The following is a 12,001-nucleotide window of genomic DNA, read 5'->3' on the forward strand; positions in this document are numbered from 1 at the left end:
TTAGTGACACTTTACTATTTATTTATGTTGGCAGTGAAATTGTATATTGCTGTCTCAGTGGAACAGCATTTTTGAAATCCTAACTGTGATTTACTTTCAGTCTGGAACTGCGCGAACGCTACGGTCGCAAGTTTGAATACTGCCTTGGGCATGGATGTGTGTGATGTCCTTAGGTTAGTTAGGTTTAAGTAGTTCTAAGTTCTAGGGGACTGATGACCTCAGATGTTAAGTTCCATAGTGCTCAGAGCCATTTGAACCTTTTTTTTTTTTTTTTTTTTTTGTGGTTTACTAAGTATCCCATTATCATTGAGATGGCTAACCACTCTTGAGTACATTACTTTCTCAGTGGTTTTTGAAAATGCTGTAAGCAAGGGTACTTGCCGGTAATTATTGACATCTGTTGTGTTCCATTTTTTGTAGACAGGCTTGACAATGGCAAATTTTAATCTACCTGGGAAAATACCTTGAATTAGTGATGCATTACAGATGTGACTCAACACCAGCTGTAACTGCTCCACATTGTTTTAATATCTTGTTGGATATGTCATCTACTCCAACAGAACATTTATTTTTCAAAGATTTAATGATTATCCTTATTTCACAAGAGGTTGTTAGATGAAAATTAATCTGACTAGGATTTCTCAAAACTGAGTCTTCCATGTATTGCTTGGCCTTAAATATTCTCACCAATTTTTTCACCTACACTTAAGAAATGGCTGTTAAATACAATAGCTACTTGGGTGTACTGTTGGTTAAGATGGTCTAATTCTCTTCAATAGTAATACTACCTACCCCAGCAGTTCTCTCTTCTAACTTCTCTCTTCTAACAACATTCCATACTGATTTGATTTTACTGCCAGAGTTGTTAATATCACCTCTAAAATAGTTATAATAGAGGGAAACATTCCACGCAGGAAAAATATATCTAAAAACAAAGATGATGTGACTTACCAAATGAAAGTGCTGGCAGATCGACAGACACACAAACAAACACAAACATACACACAAAATTCAAGCTTTCGCAACAAACTGTTGCCTCATCAGGAAAGAGGGAAGGAGAGGGAAAGACGAAAGGATGTGGGTTTTAAGGGAGAGGGTAAGGAGTCATTCCAATCCCGGGAGCGGAAAGACTTACCTTAGGGGGAAAAAAGGACGGGTATACACTCGCGCACACACACACACATATCCATCCACACATATACAGACACAAGCAGACATATTTAAAGACAAAGAGTTTGGGCAGAGATGTCAGTCGAGGCAGAAGTGCAGAGGCAAAGATGTTGTTGAATGACAGGTGAGGTATGAGTGGCGGCAACTTGAAATTAGCGGAGATTGAGGCATGGTGGATAACGGGAAGAGAGGATATATTGAAGAGCAAGTTCCCATCTCCGGAGTTCGGATAGGTTGGTGTTAGTGGGAAGTATCCAGATAACCCGGACGGTGTAACACTGCGCCAAGATGTGCTGGCCGTGCACCAAGGCATGTTTAGCCACAGGGTGATCCTCATTACCAACAAACACTGTCTTCCTGTGTCCATTCATGCGAATGGACAGTTTGTTGCTGGTCATTCCCACATAGAATGCATCACAGTGTAGGCAGGTCAGTTGGTAGATCACGTGGGTGCTTTCACACGTGGCTCTGCCTTTGATCGTCTACACCTTCCGGGTTACAGGACTGGAGTAGGTGGTGGTGGGAGGGTGCATGGGACAGGTTTTACACCGGGGGCGGTTACAAGGGTAGGAGCCAGAGGGTAGGGAAGGTGGTTTGGGGATTTCATAGGGATGAACTAAGAGGTTACGAAGGTTAGGTGGACGGCGGAAAGACACTCTTGGTGGAGTGGGGAGGATTTCATGAAGGATGGATCTCATTTCAGGGCAGGGGGGGCAAGGAGGGGGGGGGGGGGGGGAGGAAGCGGGCAGGCCGGCATGGTTGAGCAGCCCTGAGGGTCCCCTGTAAGAGGTGTAATGTGTGGGAGTACCTTTGCCAAAGGGGGCACATTATCATAGTTGCATATGACACTGTTTACATGCTGGGCACATCTGCCAGTACTTCTTTTGGCCACTAGATAAGTCAGTTTGTCCAGAGACTTATATTCTTGTATTTTCTCCTCTCTCTCTCTCTCTCTCTCTCTCTCTCTCTCTCTCTCTCTCTCTCTCTTTCACTGGAAAACAGTGTAATCTGGCAAGCATGGAGAATGGTGATTTCCACTGTTGAGACAGATGGGGGGAGGGGCACAAGGAGAGTTCACACGCAATGATCGTCGACAATCTCTACAGATGGGGCTAGCGCTGCAACATTGTGTTTTCAGACAGTGAATTGCCCTCAACGGCCAAGATAAAGGCACCAGTAGCAACAATATTGTCCTCTGCCCCCTACAGATATCATGGACAACGTGTACACTCCCTCATTCAAAGTTGGCACATAGCTCATCATCAGAATGCAAGAGCAGGTCGTGCTGGAATTTGATGCACTGAACCATATTTAGATTATTATGGGGAGTGACAGTAACCAGTATGTTGCCCAGCTTTTTATATGCGAGCAGTGCCCATGACTGGGCACAGGATGCTGTTTTGATCAAGACTGACCCACTTTTCATTTTAGAGATGGCTGCCACTTTCCTAAACTTTTCTTCTATGTTCTCAATAAAGACTAAGGTCTTTGCGGGCAAGCAGGAATCCCCATCAGTCCTTGTGCAAACCACATATCAGGGGGGAGTATTTTTCTGCCTGCCACTTAGCCCTATGTTCCTCCCATGGCACAGTTAGGGAAGGGAACATTTTAGGGTCACATCTCTCTGCATTAAATGAGGCCTTTCTTCCAAACAGACTGCTCAGGTCGTATGGCCACCAGCGGGAGATAACTTCACCTGCTTCATTTGCGGCTCATCTGCCATGGTGCCACCCAATTTGAACGTGGGCTCTCCCCATGGGCACCAACCAGCCTCACCAACAGCTACATAGCCAGTAGTCTATTGTCCACAGTCCCCACGCCCCATCCATGACAGGCATATATTGCTTGGCATACATGGGGAGTTTTCAGCTCAGGCACTAACAGAGTAATCCCCACATGGTCAGGAGGAGGCTATCACCGTCCAGGTACTTCATGACAACCATCCCCCCCCACCCTCCATCCCCCAACAATGGAATGGCTAGCATGCTGGGTTTTGGGTGTACTACCTTATTACAGGGAAGGGTGTAAAGATGGAAAGACACAAAGGTGCAACATACACGTATTTGTCAAACTTTCCTGCGCACTTCACACCTCTGGCGAATTTTCAAAATTGTTGGCAGGTCAAACTCAATAATGGAGACAAAGTATTTATTTAATGAAACATTGTAGGAAATGCCACAGCGGAAACTCGAGTCCCAAATCAGAAACCAGGTCCAAGCAGGCTCTGCACCAAGAAAACCACCTGATGGATAGACAGAGGGAGAAAGGGATAGTGGGAGTATAAGCTTGCAACACAGAAAGGAAGTAATGCTGCAAAGGCTGGGGCCCCACAGTAGCCAGGCATGTACTTGCAAAATAGTTGTAAGCCTCTTGGGAGCAAGGCTGTATGAGAAGGAACATTTGATATGCAAAGGATGGCAACTGTCAAAATTTAAGTACTGTTGTTAGTAGGTTTAATGTGAACAGGACTGTGTAGCTGACCTTTGGTGAAGATGAGATCATCATCAAAGAAAGCGGCATGGGATACATAATAGGACTAGATGAAATATAATTGGGAGCATGTATTCAGAGATTCCAGGAATTTTAACATATCAGCCACACCATGAGTCCATATGCAAAGATGTTATCAATGTATCTAAGCTAAACCAGGGACTGAAGGCTTATGGATCCCAGGAAAGCCCTCTCCAAGTGATCCACGAAACGGCTGGCATAGGAAGGAACCATCCTGATTCCCATGGCTGCACCTCTGATCTGTTTGCCCTTCAAAGATGAAGTAGTTGCTGGTAAGTATAAAGCTAATTCAGATGAACAGGAAGGATGTCGTAAGTTTGGAATCAAGTGGGTGCTGACTGACGAAATGTCCAGAAATAGACAGACCATGTACATAAGGAATGCTGATATAGAGGGAGGTGGCATCAATGGTGACAAGCATGGTGCTTCCTAAAATTATGCCCTGAAATAAGATCCATTCTGTTTGAGATTTTACTCACCACACCTAGAATAGCTCTTTCTGGCCCTCCTAATCTCCACAATATTCTAGTCAGACTATAAGCTCCTTCTGCACCCATCTCCCTACCCTATGGCTCCTACCCCAGTGACTGTCCCTGCTACAAGACTTGTCCTATAAACCCTCCTACCACCACCCATACTGGCACTGTAACTGGAGAAACATATACTATCAAAGGGAGAGCCCATGTGAAATGACACGTGTCATATACCAGCTGTTACATAAACACTGTTCAGCTCTGCAAGACTATCACCAAGACATCAATTAGGATGAATAGGCAAAGGGTGTATACTGCAACACACAATATCCTGTTGCAGAGCATGCTCTACAACATGACAGTCATGACCTCAGTGCCCATTTCACCACATGTCCCACCTGCATTCTACGCCCACACACCAGATTCTCAGAACACCACAGGTGGGAACTTGACACTACATGTCCTTGATTCTCACCAGCCACCTGGCCTTAATTTATGTTAATTTCTTTGGCCTCACCATTTCTTCACAGAAACATTCCTTTCTTCACTCCATTTTAGTTTTCTACTTCTTTCATTTTCTGACGTATCTATTTTTCGCCGTCTCCCTTCTACCTCTATCGCATAAAACGCACTAATCTTTTCGCTCTTATTAACTCATGTACGATGTTTTAGTAGTAATCTCTGCCTTGCATATTATCCTATCTTCCACCTTTAAGCTCTCAGGTTTTCAAATCTTGTTCAGTGCAGTTCCCAACAATCAGTATTTCCTTCTCATCCTGTCTGGTAAACCACCACTGATCCCTGGGTGACTCACCCAAACTCTACCCCTTTTCCTAAACTTCACCAGTCCTTTTCTTTCACCCCTCTTCCTTCCTCTTCAAACTTTTTGCCAGGAGGAAGAGCCATTGGCTCCGAAAGCTAGCAAACTGTAATATCTTTTATTTGTGTGCTCTCCTGTGAGTAGTTTTTTTATCTATCCAATTACTTATATTTTCAAAAATGTATTATTTTTGTTGATATATAAGTTGTGGTAACAGAATTTTATCAGTTATAGTGAAAGGCTTCTCTGTAAGTGTAGCCCAAGTTCTAGGCTAGCTTGCTTGGTGGCAATTTGGTTATGAGTTGATAAATCAAATACAGATGATTTCATGAGAAGCTCAGCTATGGTTACTGAAGAGTTCAAAAATGATCAGAAATTATGTATGTGATCAGAGATTACATATAGGTCTCTCCACTTTGCACTGTAATTTTGGCTGTGTACATTGTGCCCCAAAATGATTGGTGACAACCTTGTAAACTATTAGCATTATGACTGCTGGATTTTTAAATACATTGCTCATTACATGATTATTTTCATGTCATGGTTTGACATAATTACTTCAACTAATTGGTGCTCTGTCTGCTTATAACCAGCCACTGACATACTCCCGTGAGTTTCCACTGCATCTCAGGCCAATCAATGCTAACATTGTTCCACAAAACATGTAAGTAATGGCAATGACCCTATTCTAGATCCTTCATATTAATCTTAAATTTCAAAAAGATGTTCTACACCAAATGTTTTGTTGAATGATCTGAAAGGAATGATGATGTGTAAAGCTTTGCAAAACTGGGACTGGCTTGTAAATTTTTTTATTAATCGAACACAGAAAATTCTCATACGCAGGGAAAGGAATGAAAGAGGAAGCTGATGTAGAATTTTGCGTGGAGCACAATTCAGACATCGCAAACTCTTGCTTTAAGAATCATGAAAGACGGTTGTGTACGTGTAAAAGACCTCCAGACATAGGAAGGTTTCAGACTGATTATATAATGGTAAGACAGAGATATCGGAACCAGATTTTAAAATGTAAGACATTTCCAGGAGTAGACGTGGACTCTGATCGCAATTTACTGGTTATGAACTGTAGATTAAAACTGAAGGAACTGCAAAACAACAGGAATTTAAGGAGATGGGACCAAGATAAACTGAAAGAACCAGAGGTTGTAGAGGATTAGGGAATGATTCACTAGAGCCAGGGAAAGAAATACAGTAAAAGAAGAATGGGTAGCTTTAAGAGATGAAGTAGCGAAGGCAGCAGAGAATCTAGTACGTAAAATGATGAGGGCTAGTAGAAATTCTTGGGTAACACAAAAGAGACTGAATTTAACTGATGAAAGGAGAAATATAAAAAAATGTTCAAATGTGTGTAAAATCTTATGGGACTTAACTGCTAAGGTCATCAGTCCCTAAGCTTACACACTACTTAACCTAAATTATCCTAAGGACAAACACACACACCCATGCCCGAGGGAGGACACGAACCTCCGCCGGAACCAGCCGCACAGTCTATGACTGTAGCGCCTTAGACCGCTCGGCTAATCCCACGCGGCAGAGAAAATATAAAAATGCAGTAAATTAAGCAGGCAAACAGGGAATAGAAATGTCTAAAAAATGAGACTGACAGCAAGTGCAAAATGGCTAACCAGGAATGGCTAGGGGACAAATGTAATGATTTAGAAGCGTATGTCACTAGGGGAAAGATAGATGCTGCCTACAGGAAAATTTGAGACATCTTTGGAGAAAAGAGAATCACGTGTATGAATATCACGAGCTCAGATGGATAACTAGCCCTTAGCAAGGAAGGAAAAGTAGGATGATGGAAGGAGTCTACAGACGGTCTATACAAGAAACGAGGCCCCAGAAGTAAACAACATTCCGTTAGAATTACTGATAGTCTTAGGAGAGCCAGCCATCACAAAACTCTTCCATTTGGTGAGCAAGATGCATGAGACAGGCAAAAACCCTCAGACATCAAGAAGAATATAATAATTCCAATTTAAAAGAAACCAGGTGCGAAAATTACCACCGAGCTACAGTTTAATATCTTTGCAAAATACTACCACAAATTCTTTGCAGAAGAATGGAAAAGCTGGTAGAAGCCAACATCAGGAAAGATCTGTTTGGATTCCAGAGAAATGTAGGAACACACGATCCAATATAAACCTACAGCTTATCTCAGAAGAAAGATTAAGCAAAGACAAACCTACGTTTATAGCATTTGTAGACCCAGAGAAAGCTTTTGACAATGTTGTCTGGAACACTCTCTTCCAAATTCTAAAGGTAGCAAAGGTAGAATTCAGGGAGTGAAAGTTTATTTACAATTTGTACAGGAACCAGATGGCAGTTATAAGAGGCGAGGCGCATGAAAGGGAAGCAGTGGTTGAGAAGGGAATGAGACAGGGTTGTAGCCTATCCATGATGCCATTCAGTCTGTATATTGAGCAAGCAGTAAAGGAAACAAAAGAAAAATTTGGAGTGGGGATTACAGTCCAGAGAGAATAAATAAAAACTCTGAGGTTTGCCAATGACATTGAAATTCTGCCACAGACGACAAAGGACTTGGAAGAGCAGTTGAATGGAATGGATAGTGTCTTGAAAGGAGTAAATAAGATGAACATCAACAAAAGCAAAACGAGGGTAATGGAATGTAGATGAATCAAATCAGGGAGGGACTTAAATTAGGAAATGAGGTACTTAAAGTAGTAAATGAGTATTGCTATTTGGGAAGCCAAATAACTGATGACAGTCGAAGAAGGGAGGATATAAAACGTAGACTGGCAATGGCAGGAAAAAAGTTTATAAAGTAGAGAAATTTGTTAATGTGAAGTATAGATTCAAGTATCAGGATGTCCTTTCTGAAAGTATTTGTATAGAGTGTAGCCATGTATAGAAGTGAAACATGGACAATAAACAGTTTAGACAGGAAGAGAGTACAAGCTTTGGAAATGTGGTGCTACAGAAGACTGCTGAAGATTAGATGGGTAGATCACATAATTAATGAGGTACTGAACAAAGTTGGGAGAAAATAAATTTGGGGCACAGCCTGACTAGAAGAAGAGAACAGCTGGTAGGACACATTCTGAAACATCAAGGGATCACCAATTTAGTACTGGAGGGAAGCATGGGGAGTAAAAATTTCAGAGGGAGACCAAAAAGGTGAATACAGTACGCAGATTCAAAGGGATGTAGATTGCAGCAGTTACTTGGAGATGAAGAGGCTTGCACAGGTCAGAGTAGCATGGAGAGCAGCTACTGGAACTAACTTCTTGTGAAACATCATAGTTTGATGTGATTCATGCTACAGACCCTACTGAGACTTTTTTTTAAGTTTCTGTTACAAGATATCACAATGGAAGTATGGAATTAATGTCTCCTGTAGTATAAATTCAATATCACTTATAGAAAAATTGTAAGGAAGTTATGGGAATGCATCTAGAACGAAACTACACATGAGATGAAAGTTTGTTGTGCTAGAGAAGAGTAATAGTGTCAGTCGATTCAGCAATTTATGTGCACTTGGAGACCACCACACAATTGTAAAATAATCACAACACCTGCAAAAGGAAGGCTGGCACAAATTAAATCAGGTATATGAAGATTCGCCACTTTATAACAGAATTCATTTGTTGAGAATACTTGTAACATTTTGACTGGAGAACAGCACATCAGTATAACAATATGTATTGAAAATAATTTCCACACTCTAGACTTTAAAGTGATAGATGCATGTATTTTTTATTGACAGGGTTACCTTATAAATACAAATGAATAGTCAAGGGTTTAGAACACTTGAAGTCACCTGCTGCTTCAAGTGAATAGTGAAATATACTTCCACTTTCTAAACAGTTGGACAGCTCTCTAAGTGAACAAGAAAGACAAAACAAATTCTTAACACAATTTTTCTTAGGGACAAGGGCGCTATAAAAGTAAATAAATACAGGCTCACATCACAAAAATTGTTGCAGGTGCAATACTAAACTAAACAATGCACTATTAAATTGAACTTTAAAAGACGTACAGCAAAACAAATGTTTAAAAGGAGAATAATGCATGAGACACATTAACTGCTGTAACTATGTAACGGCACAGTGATTTTTAGTAATAGCCCACTAGAGAAGAAAAGGTCCAAAAAGAAACTCATAGAACAACTTAAACTGAAAGAGATAGCTTAACAGAAGCTTCAGGTCGTAAAGTAGAGTATTATTGATGGATCAGTCTTGTCATACAGAGCACATCACAGATAAGAACAACAGGAGGGATTCCAATTCAATGCTGACACTTCCGGACAACAATGCAAAACTTACACATAAAATGATCCCTAAGGCAAACAAAGAGAGACAGCCATTAGGAATATTCCCTACAGAGAAAGTGTAAGTGGTTTAATGAATGTACAAATGTGCTCAACATCTAAGCTTACAGGCCAAATATGTCCTAAACTTGAAAGGAACTAAGGACTTGAAACCATAATTTTCTAAGGAGGAGAATCACATCACTACTGGGTACAGTGTGCACACTGGGCAGGAGGTACAGAGGACAAAAAAATCAACCACTGGATTCTTCAAACTTCCTGGTAGATTAAAACTGTGTGCCGGACAGAGACTCGAACTCGGACCCTCGCCTTTCGTCGGTAAGTGCTCTACCGATATAGCTACCCAAGCACGACTCATGCCCCGTCCTCACAGCTTTAATTCTGCCAGTACCTTGTTTCTTACCTTCCAAACTTCACAAGAGCTTTCCTGCAAAACTTGCAGAACTAGCACTCCAGGAAGAAAGGATACTGTGGAGCCACGGCTTTGCCACAGCCTGCGGGATGTTTCCAGAATGAAACTTTCACTCTGCAGTGGAGTGTGAGCTGATATAAAACTGCCTGGTATATTAAAGGTGTGTGCCTGTGAAAGGCAAGGGTCCCGAGTTCGGGTCTAAGTCCCGCACATAGTTTTAATCTACCAGGAAGTTTCATACCAGCGCACACTCTGCTGCAGAGTGAAAGTTTCATTCTGGAAGCATCCTCTAGGCTGTGGCAAAGCCATGTCTCAGCAATATCCTTTCCTCCATGTGTGCTAGTTCAGCAAGTTTCGCAGGAGAGCTTCTGTGCAGTTTGGAAGGTAGGAGACAAGGTACTGGTGGAATTAAAGCTGTGAGGATGGGTATGAGTCATGCTTAGGTAGCTCAGTTGGTAGAGAACTTGCCCGTGAAAGGCGAGAGAGTACCGGATGGATACTCAAACTCGGCACACTCTGCTGCAGAGTGAAAGTTTCATTCTGGAAGGACTGGATTCCTGTTTAAATCACAAGGAGGTGAAATTTCTTAGAGCAACTAAAAAACTGCTCATGGTAGCTCTACCAGCTGCAGTAGCTGAATATATGTCCCTGACTTTAGCATGTCTAGGGGTACTCTGGCCGCAACAACAAATGTGTGACTAAGTTATCCAAAACAAATTTTTACAATGGATTAACAAAATATATTGATACCAGAAATCACTGTACTAGAGAAAAACACAGACCAGCACCAAGTTACAGCAGAACAAATTCTGATACCGTATAACAGATGCTCGCTAATGCTGTAGTCATTGTCAAGAATAAATCATGATCAAACGATTACAGTATTTGGACTAAAAGTGTGAAAGGTATAGAGACGCTGGTTTTATTGGAGGTGTTATAAATGAGGATCTATGCCTCCACTAGTATGGTTTATTTAGATTGCATGTTGAAACAGTTATAGCACAGTTTTCGGTCTTCACTCTCAGCCTCAGTGACACAGGACTCTCTCCCTTTTCTCAAAATTTTGGATGATGTATTTTACATACATCATTAAGCGATAAGATCTGTTGGAGAGAGTGATATATCTACCAATTCATACAGTACATTTCTTGTGCAAACTTGTATAACACGTAGCCTGACGTTTACTAAGACTTCGATACTACGAAACGTCACTGATGCCAATTTCACCAAGATGCAAAACTCACATCAAGCTCCGAACCGGACGAAATTTTATTTATTCGAACAGCTTGTCGTAAGGAATAAACATTCATACTAAACATTTTCTAGTGGCACCTCAAGTGAATGTCAATGTAAAACAATAACAAATTTCTACCCACGAACATACACATGACAACTGAAATATTATTAGTTTGTGATACACTGTTTTCTTTCTTTTTTTTTTCCTTCCGCTATTATTTATAATAACGAAGATCGAATACTAAACACAAAACCTTTTACATAACACCATATTAAAGACAACTGCTGCAATTTCCCGTCACCGAAGAACGTTTGTTTACCTAATTCGGGGATGATCCATTCCACTGACAACCACAATAACAAATGTACACTTAGAGTATACAAACTACATTAGATACGCGTCGCAGTGGTACGCGTTCCCTTCTCTCTGACAAATGACAATAAACATCTGTAAAGCAGAGATATACGTACGTTCGTCTTTGCTCTGCATCACCCAATAGCATTGCACCGCATGTTCCGAGAGCTTGACGTACGAGAAGTGGTTGTTGTTGTGGTAGGATGTGTAATTTCGGGTTGTTTCTGACAGCTGTTGTTTGCTATGAAAAGAAACGATGGGTGCCTGCCACATGACCAACAGCCCCAACTGTTTTCAAGTGATAATATTGTAATGTTTTAATATACTGTCGTTCAGTAAATGCTCCCAGTGCTTAGAGTACAAAATGAATTCCTATATTCAGCGCGTTACAGTTTACAAATCTCTTTTTAATAGAGTTCAGTCATCTTTTTTGTTTTCCGCTGACATGAATAAATTTTGTATATATTTCATATTCATGTCAGTATTTGTTTTTACGTTGCTTTTTGCTTTGCTGTCAGAATACTTTAAAGTTCAGTGCAGTGAACATGGATTTAAATCGCCGCAAAAAGCGTTTTCGCCTTTGCCAGACGACAGCCAGATTCACGTTGTCGATGATGGCACTCTGGGATTAGTTCTTAGAACATCTGATGTCTCTGAAGACGTTAAGAGCAAATCCAAAGCAGTAGGCAAGTATGAACATAGTTGCTTATGT

General features: G+C 41.1%; 2 protein-coding genes across 2 annotated transcripts in view; one reads left to right on the top strand and one right to left on the bottom strand.

Moving 5' to 3' along the window:
- Positions 1-11,377, bottom strand: part of LOC126260006 (cactin) — a 148,969-nt gene extending 137,592 nt beyond the window's left edge. Inside the window, exon 1 of the mRNA XM_049957165.1 lies at positions 11,255-11,377. Within this exon, the coding sequence (XP_049813122.1) occupies positions 11,255-11,274 (20 nt within the window). The 5' untranslated portion in view covers positions 11,275-11,377. The remainder of the gene's footprint in view (positions 1-11,254) is intronic.
- A 63-nt stretch (positions 11,378-11,440) lies between these two features.
- LOC126259984 (protein adenylyltransferase Fic-like) overlaps positions 11,441-12,001 on the top strand; it is a 91,781-nt gene continuing 91,220 nt past the window's right edge. Inside the window, exon 1 of the mRNA XM_049957116.1 lies at positions 11,441-11,975. Within this exon, the coding sequence (XP_049813073.1) occupies positions 11,654-11,975 (322 nt within the window). The 5' untranslated portion in view covers positions 11,441-11,653. The remainder of the gene's footprint in view (positions 11,976-12,001) is intronic.

The sequence above is a fragment of the Schistocerca nitens genome, chromosome 5 (assembly GCF_023898315.1).
Source record: "Schistocerca nitens isolate TAMUIC-IGC-003100 chromosome 5, iqSchNite1.1, whole genome shotgun sequence".
In the NCBI taxonomy this organism is placed as follows: Eukaryota; Metazoa; Arthropoda; class Insecta; order Orthoptera; family Acrididae; genus Schistocerca; species Schistocerca nitens.